We start from the raw sequence: 21,280 nt of genomic DNA on the forward strand, positions 1-21,280 counted from the left end.
GCATAGCTGGGGGCACCAAGGTTTAGAAGGAGTCACAGTCCTGCCTCTGGGATGCTGTGTCCAGTTGGGAAGGGGAAACGGCCAGTGCAGAAGAAAGAAGATGGAAGCAGCAAGGCCACTCCTCACAGCCCTCCTGGTGTGGGGGAAGGAGCCCAGCAAGAATTTCTGCTCCACCAAGGGCGGAAAGGAAGAAGCTCCCCCAGGCTGCAGGGATGAGAGGGAACTCGTGGCTATAGCCTTGGGAGGTGGAGGGCAGAGGAGAGGAGAAGCCAGGGAGGAGCCCGAGGCCAGATGAAGGCCACAGCCCTTGGAAGATAGACACTGGAGCCCCAGGGCTAGGGCCTTCTTCTTCTTTTTTTTTTTTTTTTTTTTTTTTTGAGACTTTTGCTCTGTCACCCAGGCTGGAGTGCAATGGCGCAATCTTGGCTCACTGCAACCTCTGCCACCTGAGTTCAAGTGATTCTCCTGCCTCAACCTCCTGAGCAGCTGGGAACTACAAGTGCCCGCTACCACACCCAGCTAATTTTTGTATTTTTGGCAGAGACGGGGTTTCATCATGTTGGCCCCAGGCTGGTCTTGAACTCCTGACCTCAGGTGATCCACCTGCCTCGGCGTCCCAAAGTGCTGGGATTATAGGTGTGAGCCATCACGCCCAGCCAGGCTAGGGCCTTCTAAGAAATCAGGGGTATCGGTCAAATGGGGGACTCTCTTAGAGCCTCCCTGGGGGGTGCATGAGTCCTACACACTCCCACCTAGAAGGACAGTGCGTCAGGCCATGGCAGGGCTGGGTCCCCCACAGCCACTATGCGTCCTCGGCTGCCTCACTTCCCTCTCCAGGGTTTCACCATGTTGGCCAGGCTGGTCTCAAACTCTTGACCTCAGGTGATCCACCCGCCTCGGCCTCCCAAGGTGCTGGGATTACAGGCATGAGCCACCGCATCCAGCAGGTGGCAGCCCCAAGCCCAGGTTGGATCCCTCATTTCCCCTTTCCTTGATACAAACAGGGAAATACAGCTAGCCCTAAAGGGCTGGGCCCAGTTTTGGTAAACGGTCTTTGAGCTCTGGAAAGAGTCGTTTATCCAGGCACCCTCTCTACTGAGATGATCCGAAAGCCATGGGCAAACACCACGGCAAACACGGCCTGTCCCCCTCCCACGGCTCAGAGGGGCCTTCTCTGCCAGCTGCCACACTCTGCATTCTCGCGTATTCACTCAACAACCATTTACTGAGCACCCGTTATGAGCTAAACCCTGTGCAAAGTAAGATCTACATGTTTGGTATCTGCTAAGATTCAAACTTTCATCATTTATTTTAAGTCTATTTACTTCAGGAACCACAGTTTTGGAGACATTGTTATTATTTTCAGTAAAATGTGGATATGACATATCTCTTTGACAGCATCTATTGTGTTTTGCATTTTGTTCAATTGGGTGAGGAGAAGTGACTGATATATTCCACCTGTTACATACATAGAATATATAACATAATGTATAATATATGCATTCGATAACAATTCTCCCTTTTCGCTTTTCTTTCTTTTTACGTTCGAGAAGCCATATATTTACAGGGTTCAAAACAAATCCTAACAGCACTAAAGCACTGTGGCAGAGACAGAGTTGACCAAACGTCCGTGGGCTCTTCTCCGTTTCCCAGGCTCCCCTGCAGTTTGGTCAGGGCCTTGGGACTGGTTCTGGCCAATGGAATGGAAATAAAATGTTCTCCTGGGACAAGGCAGCTAGGAGCTAGTCTGCTTCCTCTGTCTCTCTCTTCCTCTACTGGGGCAATCAGGGGGCCTTGGTTCCTGCAAGTTGGAGAAGAGCTGCCCCACCCATAGTGGACTTAGTGGAAATGGGAAATAGCCCTTCCTGGTTAAGCCACTGAGATGTCAGGGCTTATTTCTTATCGCAGCACAGCCTGGCCTAACCTGACTAATGCAAGTTAGACAGTGAAAAGCAGGCACCCTCTCAGACTTTCAGTCCACACCCAGTAGAGGTACTGTTGCCAGATCTTTGTGTCACGTTCCCAAAATGTTATCTCTTCTCTAGAAGCCTGAATAATGTGGGTGGCGAGCCACCCAGGTGCCGAGGCAAGAGATCAAGGGCATGAGCTGTTCCAGTATAATAAAATATATAAAATAAGAATAGTTATACTAGATATAGATCATAGATATGATTATATATGAATATCATTAATCATTAGTTTGTAGCAATTACTCTTTACTCCAATATTATAATAATCCTTGCTCTACAATCATAACCTAGGAAAAACCAGGCCATACAGAGATAGGAGCTGAGGGAACATAGTGAGAAGTGACCAGAAGACAAGTGTGAGCCTTCTGCTATGCCTGGGAAGGGCCACCAGAGGGCGCCTTGGTCTAGCAGTAACGCCAGTGTCTGGGAAGAACGCTCGTTGCCAAGTGGACTGCGGTCTAGCGGTAGCATCACTGTCAAGGAAAAGCACCTGCTACTTAGCAGACGGGGAAAGGGAGTTCAGAGGAGTTCAGAGAAGACGCTACTCCTCCACCTCTTGTGGAGGGCCTGACATCAGTCAGGCCTGCCCTCAGTTATCCGGAGGCCTGACCGTCTCCCTGCGATGCTGTCTTCAGTGGTCACACTCCTAGTCCGCCTTCATGTTCCATCCTGTACACCTGGCTCTGCCTTCTAGATAGCAGTAGCAAATTAGTGAAAGTACTAAAAGCCTCTGATATGAAGAAATAATGGCGTAGGCTGTGTCCTCTCTCTCTCTCTCTCTGTCTCTCCACCTCGGCTGCCAAACAGGGAAGGGTCCCCTGTCCAGTGGACACGTGACTCACATGACCTTGTCAATCACTGGAGATGACTCACACTCCTTACCCTGCCCCTTTGTCTTGTATCCAATAAATATCAGCGCAGCCTGGCATTCGGGGCCACTACCGGTCTCCGCCTCTCGGTGGTAGTGGTCCCCCGGGCCCAGCTGTCTTTTCTTTTATCTCTTTGTCTTGTGTCTTTATTCTGACAATCTCTGGTCTCCGCACATGGGGAGAAAAACCACCGACCCAGTGGGGCTGGGCCCTTCAGAAGAGGACTCCCCTGGGAGCCTTAAGGATGGGCAGAGGCTGAACCCTGCTGGCCGGAGAACTTCAGCAGCCAGGTGGGTGCCCAGAGGAGCCCTGTTCTCAGTTACTGTTCACAGCCCCAGACCCCTACCCAACCCAGGTCTCCTGCACTATGACCACCAGGGAAGCAGGTAGAAAATGGCATTTGACAGGCTCCCAAACCCAAGCACACCTATTAGGGAAGGAACAGAGAGGAGGCTCGGCTGGAAAGATTCAGTGTGGCTCACGCCTCAGATTCTCCTCCCCCTGCCCCATGGGGTCAAACTTGGATTTGAGGCCTGCCTGCAACTTGCCTCCTTTTCCAAATGCGTTATTTATTTATGATGAATAGAGCATGAGATGAAACTTTATTCCTTGAACTGTCATTTAACGACTTCCTTTTCAGAATTTAAAACCGCTTCTTTTACTTCCAGATTGTGAAAGCCGCACTTGCTTCATTTTTTTTTTTTTTTTTTTTTTTTAACAGGGTCTTGCTCTGTCACCCAGGCTGGAGTGCAGTGGTGCAATCATGACTCACTGCAGCCTGGACCTCCTGGGCACAAGTGATCCTCCCATGTCAGCCTCCTGAGTAGCTGGGACTACAGGCACCCGCCACCATGCCTGGCTAAGTTTTGTATTGTTTGTAGAGATGGGGTTTCACCATGTTGGCCAGGCTGGTCTCAAACTCTTGACCTCAGGTGATCCACTCGCCTCGGCCTTCCAAGGTGCTGGGATTACAGGCGTGAGCCACCGCATCCAGCAGCTTCGTGCTGTAAAAAAAATAATAAACCTGAATCACAAAATGCAGAAACAAAGGAATACAATTAAGAAGACACATAATCCATCACCCAAACATGACCACTGCAACCTCAGGGGTGCGGTCCTTGCACATTATTATATACATAGATAAAAACCTGTTGCTATGCTCGAGGACTTTTTTCTTGAGCCAAAATAAGAACAAATGATAATTTGCTCTTAACTTGTTTGTTTTTTCTTTTCTAATAAAATGAGTATGTTTCCAGGTTAACAACTGTAGATCTACATTGTCAGGTTTGGTTTGGTTTGGTTTGAAAACTACCTAGTATTTTGCTGCTAGAAGAAAGTCCACCAAAATGTTAATGGACACTATATCTAGATTTTGGAATTGCCATAATTTTTTTAATGTCCTCTTTTTTTTTTCTTTTTGAGCATGGGACTACAGGTTAAAAATGTAAATATAAAATTTTTAAAAATGTATTCTTGTAAGTAAATACAGTTTAATATTAAACTTCGATGAATTTGTTTTTCACTTTAGTTATGTTGACCTGGTTTTTCTTTGAACTCTCACAAGAATGTAAGCAATATTTCTACTTTATTTACTTATTTATTTATTTATGTATTTATTTATTTGAGATAGAGTTTTGCTCTTGTTACCCAGGCTAAAGTGCAATGGCAAAGTCTTGGCTCACTGCAACCTCTACCTCCTGGGTTCAAGTGATCCTCCTGCCTTAGCCTCCCAAGTAGTTGGGATTACAGGCGCCCACCACCACGCCTGGGTAATTTTTGTATTTTTAGTAGAGACGGAGTTTCACCATATTGGCCAGGCTGGTCTCGAACTCGTGACCTCAAGTGATCTGCCTGCCTTGGCCTCCCAAAGTGCTGGGATTACAGGCGTAAGCCACCGTGCCCGGCCAACATTTCTATTTTTAAAATGTTTTTTTTCTTAATGTGGTAGATTCCTGGCAGGTGATTATATTATCTCCTTTATACCTTTTGTTATAAGTTAAATATTTACTAATAGTGTTTCTAAACCACTGAAATAAATACAATTAGTGAACCACCACACCCAGTCAAGGGAAGATATTAATTTAGATTCTTCCTACCCTTTTTATGTGCTCAGTTGCTAAAGCATAACATTTGCAACTTATTTAAGGATGTTGATGTAAATATTTGGACTTTAAAACTGCCTTTTTCTACTTTCAAAGGCATGTGTGTATGCGCGTGCGTGTGTGTGCATGTGTGTGTGTCGGCGTGTGTGTCTATGTGTGCGTGCGTGTGTGTGCATATGTGTATGTGTCAGTGTGTGTATGTCTGTGTGTGTGTCTGTGTGTGGGCATGTGTTTTTAAGCAGACAGCATCTCCCCTTTGTTGCTCAGGCTAGAGTGCAGTGGCACAATCACAGCTCAATGCAACCTCAGCCTCCCAAGTAGCTAAGACTGCAGGTGTGAGCCACTATACCCAGCTAATTTTTAAATGTTTTGTAGAGATGGGGGTCTCACTATGTTGCCCAGGCTGTTCTCAAATTCCTAGCCTCAAGCAATCCTCCTGCCTCGGCTTCCCAAAGTGCCGGAATTACAAGAGTGTGCCACTGCATGCAGCCCCAAAGGCCCTATTCTAACCATTTGGTCCTTATTTGAAAATAAAGCAATTTGTAAATAGACTATTGAAAATCCAGGATAATGGAATCAGGCTCTTTGCCTTTATTTTTTATTTTATTTATTTTTTATTTGAGATGGAGTTTCACTCTTGTTGCCCAGGCTAGAGTGTAATGGCACGATCTTGGCTCACTACAACCTCCACCTCCCAGGTTTAAGCGATTCTCCTGCCTCAGCCTCCTAACTAGCTGGGATTACAGGCATGAGCCACCAAGCCCGGCTAATTTTGTGTTTTTAGTAGAGACAGGGTTTCACCATGTTGGCCAGGCTGGTTTCAAAATCCTGACCTCAGATGATCCACCCACCTCGGCCTCCCAAAGTGCTGGGATTACAGGTGTGAGCCACCGCACCTGGCCCTTCTTTGTCTTTAATGCTAAGATAGTCTGACTTCAAAATAAATATTTTAGGAACAAAACCGATGAACAAATTGATGATTGGGGACGGAAAATCTCTCCAAAGCTTTATTTCAGATCAATAGTTTGAATCAATAGTGTTGATTTTTGTAGCACATATAATTGTTTGATGCTTTGCAAATTTTTTTAAAGTTAGAAATTGAAACCTACGCTCTTCTGTATGAGCCTCCATGTCCACGGGCTTTATTCTGTAAGTGGTCGTTTATTTTTCTCACCACGTTATCTATTTTCCTATGCCAAAAGATATATTTATTTTATTTTATTTCAGCTAACGAAATGTATGCTCAAAAAGGTGTTTTTTTCTTTTCTTTTTTTTTTTTTTTGAGACGGAGTCTCACTCTGTCGCCCAGGCTCGAGTGCAGTGGCCGGATCTCGGCTCACTGCAAGCTCCGCCTGCCGGGTTTACGCCATTCTCCTGCCTCAGCCTCCGAGTAGCTGGGACTACAGGCGCCGCCACCTCGCCTGGCTAGTTTTTTGTATTTTTTAGTAGAGACGGGGTTTCACTGTGTTAGCCAGGATGGTCTCGATTTCCTGACCTCGTGATCCGCCCGTCTCGGCCTCCCAAAGTGCTGGGATTACAGGCTTGAGCCACCGCGCCCGGCCAAAAAGGTGTTTTAAATACGTACTGATAAGAGAACAGTTCCCTTATTCGGGAGATGTTTGTAATCTAATGCTAAGTGGGCAGGGAGAAGGAAATTACATTGTTTATATATTAAATTATGTTTATATGAAAATTCAAGGGAAAAATAACAAAATTAGCAAAAATCAGTTGGTGGACAGGGCGAACTTTTTTTTTTTTTTTTTGCTTGCTGTCTTTCCCTTTTTCCTACATTCCAAGTGTTTTGTGATTTCATTTGCTTATTTAAAAAACCTAAAAATTAAAGACATCTTCAGAACAAAATAATACAAAGTCCATTTAATTTCATCCACCACAAACATTTTTGTTTTTTTATGCTTATAACATAATTTATGTTCATTGTGCAAACAAACATGAGATGTTCCAAAAAATATAAATGAGGACATTAAAAATTACTGTAATTCCAAAATCTAGCTATATTCTCTATTAACATTTTGGTGTACTTGCTTTCACTCTTTTTTCTCTTTTCCTTTTTTCTTTTCTGTCTTTTTGTTTGTTCTTTTGTTTTGTTTGAGATACGGTCTCGTTCTGTCGCCCAGGCTGGAGTGCAGTGGCACGATTACGGTTCACGGCAGGCTCAACTTCCTGAGAACAAGCAATCATCTTGCCTCAGCCTCCCGAGTAGCTGGGGCGACAGGTGTGCACTCCTGCACCTGGCTATTTTTTTTCTATTTTTTGGAGAGATGGGGTCTCACTGTTACCTAGCTTGGTCTTGAGCTCTGGGCTCAAGCAGTCCTTCCACCTTGGCCTCCCAAAGTGTTGGATTATACTTGTGAGTCACCTCACCTGGCTACTTTCATTCTTTTAAAGTGGTGTTTGGTGTGATTGGAATTCTAGTATATGTAGAGTTATTTTTTTTTCTTTTTCTTTCTTTTTATGTTTTTGAGATGAGATTTCACTCTGTTGCCCTGGCCTAGCTGCCGTGAAGTGGCATGATCATAGCTCACTGCAGCCTCAGATAGAGGCCTTTTTTCTTTTTCTTGAAATATCATGAGCGTTTTACATGATGTGACGTTTGTTGAAATATTATTTGTAATGGTTGCTTAGGAGTCTTCAACATGAATATCCTACAATACATGTCATAATTCTACCATTTTGTCAATGTAAGCTGCTTTCCGTGCCTTGACTTTTACAAATCGTGTTGCACTGAACACCACTGTACATAATATTTTTACTTGTCTTTGATTATTTCCTAGAGATGAAGTCTTAGAAGTGAAATGATTCGGTCAAGGGGCAAAAAACTTTTATTTTATTTTATTTTTGAGACAGAGTCTCATTCTGTCGCCCAGTGTGGAGTGCAGTGGCACGATCTCGGCTCACTGCAACCTCCACCTCCCAGGTTCAAGCAATTCTCCTGCCTCAGCCTCCAGAATAGCTGGGATTACAGGTGCGTACCACTACACCCGGCTAATTTTTGTTTTTTGAAGTTTCACTGTTTGGCCAGGCTGATCTGCAACTCGTGACCACAGGTGATCCATCTGCTTTGACTTCCCAAAGTGCTGGGATTACAGGAGTGACCCACCACGCCCAGCTAGTAAAAACAAACAACAACAACAAAAAACATATATATATATCTATAGAAATGCCCTTCCTGTGTTTTGAACTGCCTGACCAAGAGGTGTCTTAAATTTATGCACCTATGCTCAATAAAAGTATCTTTTAATTCTAAAAAAAGGGGAAAAAGAGCTTAAACTATTTTAAAAGGTAAGAAATGCATCTCATTATTCTTTCTGAGCATTGTTTTGGTTACTAGTAAGGCTGCATCTGCTTTCCCTGATAAGCCAGCAATTGTTCTTTCTGTGAATAATGTTTCAAGTATTTTTTTTTCCCCATTAGGATGTATTTATTTCTTATCCATCTAAATAAACTCTTTACCGGAAATATTATTTCTTTAGTTACAATATTTATGACAAATATTTCCCCATATTGTTCTTTAACTTTAAATTGTGTTTATTATCACTTTTGGTAAACACAAGTTTGCATTTTCACATAGTAAAATGTTGGTTTTGCTTGCTGAGAATTCCTTCATGACTTTTATGTGTTAAAAGAGCATCTTCATACTTGTCTGAATGTTCCACCTAGATTTTTTTAATGTACTTTATTTTATTATTTATTTATTTATTTATTTAGAGATGGAGTCTCGCTCTGTCGCCCAGGCTGGAGTGCAGTAGTGCGATCTCAGCTCACTGTAAGCCCCACCTCCCGGGATCACGCCATTCTCCTGCCCCAGCCTCCCCAGTAACTGGGACTACAGGCGTGCATCACCGCGGATGGCTAATTTTTTTTTTTTTTTTTTTTTTGTAGTTTTTAGTAGAGATGGGGTTTCACCATGTCAGCCAGGATAGTCTCAATCTCATGACCTCGTGATCCGCCCACCTCGGCTCCCCAAAGTGCTGGGATTACAGGCACAATGTGCTTTATTTATTTATTTAGAGACAGTGTTTCACTCTTGTTCCCTAGGCTGGGGTGCACTGGAGCGATCTCTGCTCACTGCAACCTCTGTCTCCCGGGTTCTCCTGCCTCAGCCTCCCAAGTAGCTGGGACTACAGTCATGTGCCACCACACCCAGCTAATTTGTATTTTTAGTAGAGACGGGGTTTCTCCATGTTGGTCATGCTGGACTCGAACTCTCGACCTCTGGTGATCCGCCTGCCTCGGCCTCACAAAGTGCTGGAATTACAGGCGTAAGCCACCATGCCCGGCCAATGTGCTTCATTTTTTAAAGTTAACTCTTTAACTCATCTGGAATTATTTTGATGAATGGTGTGAGGCATACATGGAACCAAGGTTTTCCCAAACAACCAATTTTCCATTATAGTTATTACTTAATACTCCCTTTCCCCGATTCATTTGTGATTCTTCTTTTTATCTTCTTTTACATGAGAAGGCTTTACATCTATGACAGTCCATTGTCTGGGCCATTCACTTTATTTCACTGGTCTGTCTCTTCTTGAAGCAACATACCACAATATTTATATTGTCACTTTATCTTTTCATATCTCATGTGAAAATCATTCTTTTTCTTCAAAAACATCTCAGTTGTTTTTATTAGTTTATTCATATGGATGAAAAAGTTTAGGATTTTGACACATTTTACCAGATCTCATGGAATTTTCTTTGGTACTGCACTTGTCCAGTTTTCCAATCCTCAGTCAAGGTAAAGCTGTAGTTTTCTTTATATGGGTCCTGCTCAAATTGTTAGAAATTCCTATTTCTAAGAAATATATTATGACTATCATAAGGCGATTTTCCCATCATCATCCCTGCTCAGGTTACTACCAATTTTTGTTGGAATAACAGAAACTGATTTTTTCCCTATTCATCATACACATAGCTACTTGCTGCGATTATGGATTCTAAGAATGTCTTAGGTAACTATTTGGGTTTTCTAGGTGGGCCATGACATCTGCAAACAGTAGTATTCCTGCCTTTTTTTTTTTTTTTTTTTTTTTTTGGTATTTGCACTTCTTGCTTCATGTTTTACTGCATTGGCCAGGGCTGGTAGAAAGATGTTCAGTGGTCACGTGAGGTTTTACTACTTACTTTATTAGGAATGCTTTTGGTGTTTCTCATCTGAATTCCGTGATTGCTTAGAGTTTGAAATCGCTTTTTAAAAATCGTGTTCAGAAAGTACATCTCATGGAAATGACAAATATGAGAACTAAAACCGACAAATTTCCCCCCCAAAATCCCACATGCAAAGCCTCCTGGCCCGGAGTCTCTTGAGGCGTCGGTTGTTTGATGACTTCCTATTTCTTTTCCTTTTTTTTTTTTTTTTTGACGTTGTCTCTCTCTGTCGCCAGGCTGCAGTGCAGTGGCGCGATCTCGGCTCACTGCAACCTCCGCCTCCCGGGTTCAAGCGATTCTCCTGCCTCAGCCTCCCGAGTAGCTGGAATTACAGGCGCCGCCCACCATGCACAGCTAATTTTTGTATTTTTAGTAAAGACGAGGTTTCACCATGTTGGCCAGGCTGGTCTGGAACTCCCGACCTCAGGTGATCCGCCCGCCTCGGCCTCCCAAAGTTCTGGGATTACAGGCGTGAGCCACCGCGCCCAGCTGATGACTCTCCATTTCTTCCTTGGTTCTTTCGGAGTCACTTTGGGAAATTCGGTTCCATCTGCGGTGGTAAAATACAGGCTCTCTCCGCACGCGGCCAATGGGCGCTCCCAGCGCGGACAGACAGGCCCATTGCGGGAGCGGGGCAGGGCGGAGGGACCCCAGGGCGGGGCTTCATTCGAGCCCAGCCCCGCCCACCGCCGCAGCCGCGCATGCGCCGTGTGCCGTCCGCTTTGGACCCTCCCGCGTGCCGTTCTTACCCGGCCTGCCCCGCGCTGCCGCTTCCGGAAGTGGATCTTGTCTCCTCCCAAGCGGAGCGTTTGTGCCTGAACCTGCCGGGACTGCGACGGCATCGCAGTGCTGCAGAATCCCGGGGGCCAAGGGCGGGCTGCTTGCCGCTATGGCTGGCAGTCAGGATATATTCGATTCCATCGTGATGGCGGATGAGAGGTGGGTGGCGAGGCCAGGCCCGTACCCCGCCCTGTCTGGTCCTCTCCCAGCGGATTCGCTGCCGGCTGAGGCCCAGGGCGGCTGCTGGAGCCTGGCGTCCCTTGGGCGTGCGCATTGGGGAGCGCCTGGTGGTCGTGGACGCAGGACAAGTGTGGGCCTGAGGCTCTGGTCCTTCTCTCCTCGCCCTCTCCGGCGAGGCACGTGCCCAGCTGCAATTCCAGACCCGCCTTCCGTGTCAGGGCTGCCCCAAGCATCTGCTCAGCCTGGTGGTTCCCCTCCTCCGAGGCCGCCCCGTCCTCTGGGAGGACAGACTTTGCCATCTGGGAGCTGCCTCTTTTTCTGGTTCCTTAACCATAGGACATACGGCAGTATTCATGGATGTGCTGATAGATGTGCCCGACCACACCCCTTTCCCTCCAGAGCCCCTGGGGAGCCCCTCGTGCTGCGACAGTGGGGGAACTGTGAGTTGCCTCCTGGCTGACTTCCAGTGCCCGGCCCACAGGACACGTCCATAGATGTTAGTTAAGAAAGCGACCGAACATTTAGCAGTCAGTTGCTGACGTTTATTTAGCTCTCGCTGTGAGTCAGACGCAGAGCTAAACGTTCCACCCTGTTTATCTACTTCAGCCCTACTTAGTAAGTGGATCCAATTATTCTTCGGAATTTACAGACTAGGAGGCACAGTCACTTTCCAGGGTCACATAACTGATAAGTGGGGAGCTGTGCAGTCTGCTTCATGGAGTGCTGCAGCCCACTCCTTGCGTCTTTGGTGACTGCAGGTTAAGATAATGCCAGTTCCACTGTTGGGCCTCACGGTCAGTGCTACTCCAGGTACCAGTGGGAGTACATTTTGTGGTGATCTGATGCCATTTCTCTCTGTTGTCCTACCAATGTGATGTCAAACCCTGTGTATGTTGCAGTTTTTTGGAAGCAGTTGACTTGGGCTAGTGCTACTTGAACACTCACAGAACTTTGGCCCCCTAACTCTGGCTGCAAACCAGACTTACCTAGGAGACTTCGAAAAGTAGACTCCGGGCCAGGTGCGGTGGCTCACACCTGTAATCCCAGCACTTTGGGATGCTGAGGCGGGCAGATCACCCGAGGTCGGGAGTTTGAGACTAGCCTGACCAACGTGGAGAAACCCCGTCTCTACTAAAAATACAAAATTAGCCGGGCGTGGTGGCGCATGCCTGCACTGTAATCCCAGCTACTCGAGAGGCTGAGGCAGGAGAAATGTTTGAACCTGGGAGGTGAAGGTTGCCATGAGCTGAGATCATACCATTGCACTCCAGCCTGGGCAGCAAGAGCGAAACTCCATCTCAAAAAAAAAAGGCTGGGCGCGATGGCTCATGCCTGTAATCCCAGCACTTTGGGAGGCTGAGGCAGGCGGATCACGAGGTCAGGAGATAGAGACCATCCTGGCTAACATGGTGAAACCCCGTCTCTACTAAAAATACAAAAAATTAGCCGGGCGTGGTGGCAGGCGCCTGTAGTCTCAGTTACTTGGGAGGCTGAGGCAGGAGAGCGTGAACCTGGGAGGCGGAGCTTGCAGTGAGCCTAGATTGCACCACTGCACTACAGCCTGGGCCACAGAGCAAGACTCCATCTCAAAAAAAAAAAAAAAAAAGTAGATTCTGGGCCAGGTGTGGTGGCTCACACTTGCAATCCCAAGACTTTGAGAGGCCAAAGCTGGAGAATTGCTTGAGCCCAGGAGTTTGAGGCTATAGTGAGCTGTGATTGTACCACTGTACTCCAGGCAGGGCAACAGAGACCCTGTCTCAAAATTAAAAAAAAAAAAAAAAAAAAACGAAGGAAGAAAGAAAAGTAGATTCCGGGGCCTTGCTCCGGACTTACCGAATCTCTGGGGGTGAGGCTTTTGAGTTAATATCTTTGAATTTTCCTTGTGTGTCTCTAGTTCTCTTATCAGGTTTGGGAATCACTGATTTAGCCCTTTGTTGTAGATGAAGAAACTGGGCTACAAGAGGTACAGTGACTACCAGAGGAGACTAGGAAGTGGTATATCTGGGACCGGAATCTGTGTCTTCTAACTTGAATTTTAGGCTTTTCCTTCTTACTTTGGCTTGTCTTACTGGGTCCGGGTAATATAAGAGAGAAAAATTTTTCTGGAAAAACTGTTCTTTCTTCTGTTGATTTGATGAAGCTGGAAAAAGTATTCTTTCTTCTGTTGATTTGATGAAGCATGTTTCTTCTTCACAGGTTTCATGGGGAAGGGTATCGGGAAGGCTACGAAGAAGGCAGTAGTTTGGGTGTGATGGAAGGAAGGCAACATGGCACGCTGCATGGAGCCAAAATCGGGTCTGAGGTAAGTGGGAACCCCCATCTGGAGATGAAACCTCTTCATTTACAGTTTATAATTTATTTGGATATTCAGTGTGATGGAGTAAGAATGTCAGGCCTTTTAAAATCAACAGTGCCTTGGCGTGGCGGCAGGCGCCTGTAGACCCAGCTACTCCGGATGCTGAGGCAGGAGAATGGCATGAACCCGGGAGGCGGAGCTTGCAGTGAGCCGAGATTGCACTACTGTAGTCCAGCCTGGGTGACAGAGCGAGACTTCGTCTCCAAAAAAAAAAAAAAAAAAAAAAGTCACGGTGCTGGATGGGCACAGTGACTCACACCTGTAATCCCAGCACTTTGGGAGACTGAGGTGGGCGGATCACCTTGAGGTCAGGAGTTGGAGACCAGCCTGACCAACATGGTGAAACCCCGTCTCTACTAAAAATACAGAATTAGCTGGGCGTGGTGGCGCATGCCTGTAATCCCAGCCACTTGGGAGGCTGAGATATGAGACTTGCTTGAACCCGGGAGGCGGAGGTTGCAGTGAGCCAGGATTCGTGCCATTGCACTGCAGCCTGGACAAGAAGAGTGAAACTCCGTGTCCAAAAAACAAACAAACAAAAATCACAGTGCCTTTGTGTGGGAGTTAATGGACTAGATGGACTGTTGCTGGAGAAATACTCTTAGTACAGAACCGAGAGCGCATTTTGCTGTGGGTAGGTATAATTAAGTTATGCAGGCTGGATAAGATAAAACAAGTCCCTGGTCTCCTCAGTTTATTTTGGAGTGTTGTGGTGCTGGCTCATGTACTAAGCCAGCTGAATCATTGTCCAAAGCATGGGTGCCCTCTGTCATGTGAAAATATTACATTTATGTTTACGTTGAAATTTCATTAACTTTATGGGTTTTTTTTCTCCTCTTGCCCTTTGTCCTAGATTGACCCTTACTTACAGATAAGTGGCCCTTATTGGCAAAGTCTGAGTTGAGGCAGTTATGACTATATTGGATGTTTGATGCTTCGAAACAGATCACCACAAAATGCATGGGGATTGACATAGCAAATATTGATGGTCTCACATGTTTCTGAGGGTTGGGAACTCAGGAGCAGCTTTGCTGGGTGGTCCTGGCTCAGGGTGTCAGCCGGAGCCATGTCACCTGACGGCTTGACTGGGGTTGGAGGATCTGCCTCCAAGGTGGTGCTGTCACCTGACTGTGGGCATGGACGTCTCCATGAGGCTGCTTGTGTGTCCTTGTGACATTCAAGAGTGAGTGGTCCAAGAGAGCTGGTGAGGCAGGTGGCATTGGCGTTTATCCCTAGACTCAGGAGCTTTGTGCTGGTCCTCCACATTCTGTTGGTTACGAAAGCCACCCTGATGGAGTGTCGAGGGACCTGCATAGGGCATGGGTACCAGGAGATGAGGACTGGGGCATCTGGGAGACTGGCTGCCCCACCGATGACCTAATCTCCTAATTTCCATTGCCTAATGCCCAATGGGTACTTCCAGAACAATAGTGTAAGAAGCACCGCTGCCCTTTGCCCCCACCTTTTGTTTTGAGAGATCTTGGTAATGAAAGTGTAGCTAGTTGGCTTATTAATTTCACTCTTACATATTTTTCACATTCACAGATCGGGTGCTACCAGGGTTTTGCTTTTGCATGGAAATGTCTACTGCACAGTTGCACCACTGAGAAGGACAGGTAAAGATGGAGGTGTCTTTCTTTCTTAGTGTAGGAACCAGGAGTTCTAGTTCCATGGGTTACCGACATGCCCTTGAGTAATCAATCTGTCTGTTCCTCATCTGTAAAATGGAGAAAATAATCAGTGTCAAGCTTGAGCGTTGTTAGGAGATTTAACGAAAATACTAAACAGAAAGCGCCAGGCACGTTTTAGGTGTTTGATGAACACTGGCTGTTGTTGCTTCTCACGAGTTCTCTGCTCCTGCCTTTTACCTGGAGTCATTAGGGAACCACGTGGCTTTTAGATACCCTACCAATAAAATAATGTTGACATTGATTGTATTTTCTCGTTCACCTTTCCCCTGAGCTTCTAATAAACAAATTATAACAGTTTTGTATGACTTGGGCCCAGAAATGAGGATGCCATTGTCATCAGTTTTTTAATGTAGCCAACTAAGTCTGTTAACAAGAAAATGCATTTATATGTGTTTAACTCCTTTCTGGAGCTTGTCAACAGTCAATAAATGTTAGCTGTCATTTGAATTGTTTTTAGCTGTTAAAAACTCTTCTCGGCCGGGTGCAGTGGCTTACGCTTATGATCCCAGCACTTTGGGAGGCCGAGGTGGGCAGATCACCAGATCAGGAGTTCGAGACTGGCCTGGCCAGCATAGTGAAACCCTGTCTCTACTAAAAATACAAAAATTAGCCAGGTGTGGTACTGGGTGCCTGTAGTCCCAGCTACTCGGGAGGCTGAGGCTGAAGAATTGCTTGAACCCGGGAGGTGGAGGTTGCAGTGAGCTGAGATCACGCCACTGCACTCCAGCCTGGGCGACGGAGCGAGACTCCTTCTCAAAAACAAACAAACAAAAACTCTTCTTCCTGCATTGTACTTACTGAGGCCCCACGTGGCCCTGCTTTATCTAGCTTCATTCTGGAGCTGGAAATGAACCCTCAAGTAAACGGCAGAGATGGTTTGGATACTCTGCCGTTCATGGGCGGCAGCAAGCGCGGGACCTCAGCTGGTGCTCTGGGTTGTTCTGACACCTCGTGGCCTCGCCTAGCGTGGGGGGGCACAGGGAGAGTGGATAACACTCGCCCTAACCACGTGCCTTGTGCTTTTATTTGAAATATCTGGAATTTCTAGAAATACCTTGAATATCTTGACTATTCAAATGTTTAAGAATGAGGATGCTTGCAGCTAATTTGGTGGTTCTTTCTGCTGCATTTGTAGCAGCGGCTGGGAGTTGATGGGATTCTGGGTTAGTAGAGAGGCACCTGAGGACATTTTCCTCTTGGTTCTCAGGCGGTGGCAGGCAGCTGGGGACCCCAGGGCAGTCGTTGTTGGCAGCCTGTGCCGCCACTGGGTGGCAGTCAAAGCTGAGCTTGGCTCTCGACTCCAGGCCACAAAAGGATGTGTGTGCTTGGCGTTCTCCACCCGTCTCCCGTCTCCCGTCTCCCACCGCGGCAGAATCTGCCGGCTCCCGGAGAAGTGCTCCGCTGTGTGTCCGTGGTCCCATCCCAGGAGGCTGCCAGCCCTTACCCCAGAGCAGGGGTTTGCTGACATCTTAACGCAGCACACCCAGTCTAGCTAACAGAGAAGAACCGCTTTGGTTGACGAGGGGCTGGTGGAAGCCCGGCCAGACCCCCCTCGCAGCCACCCTCACCCCGTCCAGTAGTACCCAGAGGTCTCTTTGGAACCTAAGGCTTTATTGTAGAGCAGTGGTTCACGGATATTTGGATCTTATATGTCAGGTTTTGTTTATTTTTTTTAAATGAAGAAGGGCTGATGTTGCATGTTTTACCTGTAAATGTTTCCAAATAAGGATGTTAAGAGAAAAACACCCGCCACTTGCATTGTCATTCAGCAAAATGCTGGGCATGGTAACACCAAAGAAACCATGGAGAGCGGCATCTCGGGCCAAAAGATGGTGCTTTCTGTTGAGTAACTAGCTTTCCAGTAAACTGCGTGGCACTTCTGTCCCCGGCTTTAGCACTCTGGTGAAACCCTTCTGCAGAGCAGCGCGTGCCGGGGCTGAGCGTGGGGGCTCTGGTGCCATCACTTTTGTTTCGTTAGCCCTGAGCTGCTCACACCTGCCTGATGTGTGCTGCCTCTGACGGTGCGCCCGGCTGGGTGTGTCTGAGCAGCATCGCTGAGCACCGAGGGTGGTCCTCTGCACTGGGTAGCATACAGCCACCTCCCACGTTTTGGCATCTCCCTTTGGTTTCCCTGGAAACCAGGTGCTTTGTTGCTAAAACTGACTTGCTTTGACCTTTCACAGTTTTGTATTTTCTCAGAGAGGTAGCCGTCGTTAGCTCTTGTAAACTGGATGCAGCTGGCGAACTTGCTCTTCTGTGTGTCCAGGAGCACCAGCTATTTGCACACACACAGGAGTCTTGGTTGCTTTGAATTGCTGTCGATCCATCCTCACCGTCAGTTCTTTAAAATTCCTGTTAATCGAGAATCTTGCCTACTCTGGCCACTCACATGGCCCAATGCGGCACAGGGGCAGCGTGCTTCTGTGGTTCATTGGAAGGACCTGGCCCCACCAGATGTACACACGTGTGGATTATTTTTAAACCCCTGCAGGTGAGAGCCCTGGTCTCTAGGATCCACAGGAAACCAAGAGACTGACATTTATTGAGCACCTACTCTGTGCTGGAGTCCAAGCTTCATGTCTTTTTTTTTTTTTTTTTTGAGATGGAGTCTCGCTCTGTCCCCTAGGCTGGAGTACAGTGGCGTAATCTCAGCTCACTGCAGCCTCCACCTCCCGGGTTCCAGAAATTCTCCTGTCTCAGCTTCCCGAGTAGCTGGGACTACAGGCACACACCATCACACCCAGCTAATTTTTGTATTTTTAGTGGAGACGGGGTTTCACCATATTGGTCAGGCTGGTCTTGAACTCCTGACCTCAGGTGATCCACCCTCCTTGGCCTCCCAAAGTGCTGGGATTCCAGGCGTGAGCCACCAGGCCCAGCCCATGTCAGTTATTTAATCCTCTTGGAAGTCTATGAGGTTGCTGTTACTCTCCCCATTTTAAAAAAGATAAACAACAGAAATGAATTTATTACCATCTGGAGACTGGGATGCCCCCCATTTTACAGACGAGGCCAGCAGGGTTGAGAGCGGGTAGGTCGGTGTTGGGGAGCAGTCATGCCCAGGGCTGCTGTCTCCTGAGTGCACACCCTTTCTGGAGAACCTCCTTGCCTCCCTAGCAAAGCTCTGTCCTTCCTGGGGAGGGGACAGTACTGATTTCCGCTCTTTTGAGGGAGAGATTTGCTGGTTTACTTGCAGCTGAACTCCGGAAGGCTTTGAGCACAAAGATTCCAAATCCTGGAAAATCCCCAGACCCAGAGCAGGCTGCTTGTGCCCAGCCCCAGTCCCTCTTGCCCAGTTCTGTCTGTTTTTGCGTGTGCGACCTCGAGAGTCAGTGGGGCTTCAGGCTGCCTCAGCCACTCAGCCCCATGGTCCGGATGGAGGCATGTCTGTAAGCTAGGCACACACTTGCTGTCGAGGTGCTGGGTGTGGGCCTAAGCACGTTGCTAGGTAAATAAATATGATTTCGTGTAATGAGAAAATGATCATCCAGCTTTTGAACGAAGGCATTCTTAGCGCACCTGCTGGGTTTCAGTAAGCAAGCAGCATAGCTGTTGCGTAAGTTGAACCTGGTGTGTGCACATGACTGAGAGTCTGTATTTCTGTGCTTTACAGCCGAAAGATGAAGGTCTTAGAATCATTGATTGGAATGATCCAGAAATTCCCTTATGATGACCCTACTTATGATAAACTCCATGAAGACTTAGACAAAATCAGGGGAAAATTTAAACAGGTGCGTGCACTGTGTGTTTCCTCCTGCTGGGAGCGCCTGACTGTGCCTTTCCCGGGCGGGGCGGCGCACTCCAGGGCCACTGCGGCGATGGCCTGGGGCTGCGTGCGCCGTGGAACTGTCCGTAGAGGCGCCTCGTCCTTGAGTCGCACTGCGGGAAAACCGAAGATGGTCCAGAAAATAGGAGTTAGAACTCACTTATGGGCTGGCCACGTAGACAGGAAAAGCTATCGCTAGAGATAGAATTATCTTCTCGTTTTTCAGTAAAAATACACAAGATTAAAAATACCATCCCTTTTCTTTTGTGTTTTCAGTTTTGTTCATTACTCAACGTTCAGCCAGACTTTAAAATTAGTGCAGAAGGTTCCGGACTTTCATTTTGAGAACGATGGATGAACAGAGACCGAACATCGAGGAACAGATGTGTGTGTGACATGTTTAGAAATGCGGCGAAGGGCCAGACGGTGCTGGGAAGGCCGTCGTTCAGTGGGAGGGTGAGGCTTCCGGTTCAGCCGCGGGAGGGCCTCCTTCCCCGGGGTTTTTTGCCTGTGTCATCTCGGTGCCCGCCGAGGGGTCTCTTCACAATGCCCTTTGTTGGGCTGAAGCCATCCCTGGCAGAGCCCTCGCGTGGCTGCTCCCTGCTGGGCCCACGTGCATTGGCCTGACGGCCTCTTCGGCAGCACAGGCCTGGCTGGCTCTGGCCTGGGGTTGGCTCTGGATAGGGTCAGTCCCCAGGCCTGGACTCAAGGCAGGTTTTTAAATTTTTTTTTGCAATGAGAGAGACAGTTGGCCCTCAACGAGGCTCGTGGGAGGTCTGGACGGGTGCTGTGCCGCATGTCGAAGCCGATTGTGTGCCAGGCCCTGCAGGACGTACGTCTCGTGTTTTATTTAATCCCTTCAGGAGCCCACGGGGTGGGTGTTACTCCCATTTTACAGAGGAAGAAGGTGAGACAAGAAGGGGTTGCGTGGTCTGAGGGCAGCCAGCAGCAGAGCTAGGACTTCCGCCCCCAGGCCGTGCCTCACCACCACCAGGCACAGCCGCCTCTGGAATGCACAGGCCGGCACCTCAGCACTGGGAGTCCCTGCCCTCCCTCCCAGGCCGCATGGGCCCTGCTGAGCCTCGAGGAGCACAGGGGAGTCCGTGGTGGCCAGTTTGCCTGGCCATCTGGCTGAGAGGAAGAAAGGCCAGCCCAATCCTGAGGGGACCCGGACATATCCTTCACACTGTCCCCAGAGGGGCGATGAGCTCTGCAGCATTAAAAAATGGTGAAGGGGGGAAATATTTTGAACCAAAGACCAAATGTTAGGAGGCCGTTATATTTGCAGAAACTGAGAACCGTGTGTACAGGCTCCTGCATTCTCCCCTCTCCTAGGCGCTCTTTTGTCTCTGTCGGTCCTTAACGAGGTGCCACACAGAGACAGTGGGCTGGGCACAGATGAGCGGAGTGGATGGTTCGGTGGGTCCCCACGAGGTGAGTGGTCATATGCGATGACATGTGTTCACGCGCCCTCCTGTGTGCACCTCAGGGTCACTGAAGTCCCCACACGCTGGCTCTCCCCACCCCTCCTGTTCCAGAAAGCATGTCTGAAAGCAGTCCACGGGATTATTAAGGAGTCACCATGAATCCACTTTGGTTTTAAAACCTTTCCCGAATGTCCTAGTGGATTGTGCTGTGCTGCCTAAGCTGCTGGCTGCAAGAGCCAGAGCAGGGACTCCCTCAGGAGCAGCAGCGGGCGGGCCTCCACGGCGGCAGGGGGACCTCCACGGCGGCTCGGGAGGAGAGAGAGCGCTGCTTTGTCTTTGTTTCAGTTTTTCGTTTGAGACAGAGTCTCACTCTTTCACCCAGGCTGGGATGTAGTGGCGCGATCTCGGCTCACTGTAACCTCCACCTCCTGAATTCAAGCGATTCTCCTGCCTCAGCCTCCCTGGTAGCTGGGATTACAGGTGCCCGCCACCACGCCCAAGTAACTTTTATATTTTTAGTAGAGATGGGGTTTTGCCATGTTGGCCAGGCTGGTCTTGAACTCCTAGCCTGAAATGATCCACCCACCTCCACCTACCGAAGTGCTGGAATTGCAGGCATGAGCCTCCACTCCCAGCCTGCTTTTTCTTTTTGAAGACAAGACTTAGGTCTCCTCCTCCTGAACTGTAAACCTGCGTGTGTGGCTGTGCACCCCTCGTTTGTGGCCTCACCTCAGGTCTGGGGAAGTCTGCGTTGGGCATCGCCCCGTTGTGCCTTCATCAGAGCTGGTGCCTCTGGGCAGAAAGATTTCCATTCTTTCTAGATGGCAGGATCAGGGGCCTTTGTTGTGTTTCCCTTGGTGGATTTTTGTGTTTTGTAAGTTGTCTATTTTGATAATGTATTATTTTTATAATTGGAAAAAAGTAAATAGCATATTTTAAAGTGAAAGTTTGTCTGGGACGGTTTATAACAGCATCG

General features: G+C 47.8%; 1 protein-coding gene across 4 annotated transcripts; it reads left to right on the plus strand.

Moving 5' to 3' along the window:
* The first annotated feature begins 10,858 nt into the window (after window positions 1-10,858).
* Window positions 10,859-21,250, plus strand: LTO1 (LTO1 maturation factor of ABCE1). 4 transcript variants are annotated; one of them, XR_011610434.1, is made up of 6 exons: window positions 10,867-11,043; window positions 13,261-13,366; window positions 14,966-15,036; window positions 18,725-18,842; window positions 19,154-19,333; window positions 20,213-21,250. XR_011610434.1 is itself a non-coding variant. In XM_011721171.2 (5 exons), the coding sequence occupies exons 1-5, from the start codon at window positions 10,994-10,996 to the stop codon at window positions 19,220-19,222; spliced, it is 414 nt and encodes a 137-aa protein (XP_011719473.1). In that variant the 5' UTR covers window positions 10,867-10,993; the 3' UTR covers window positions 19,223-21,250. The 4 variants fall into 4 exon arrangements, 2 of the variants coding, with proteins under 2 accessions (XP_011719472.1, XP_011719473.1); XR_011610433.1 differs by having other exon boundaries at window positions 10,859-11,043; window positions 18,725-19,333; XM_011721171.2 differs by having other exon boundaries at window positions 19,154-21,250.
* Window positions 21,251-21,280: the final 30 nt, after the last annotated feature.

This window comes from Macaca nemestrina, chromosome 12 (genome assembly GCF_043159975.1).
Source record: "Macaca nemestrina isolate mMacNem1 chromosome 12, mMacNem.hap1, whole genome shotgun sequence".
Taxonomy (NCBI): domain Eukaryota; kingdom Metazoa; phylum Chordata; class Mammalia; order Primates; family Cercopithecidae; genus Macaca; species Macaca nemestrina.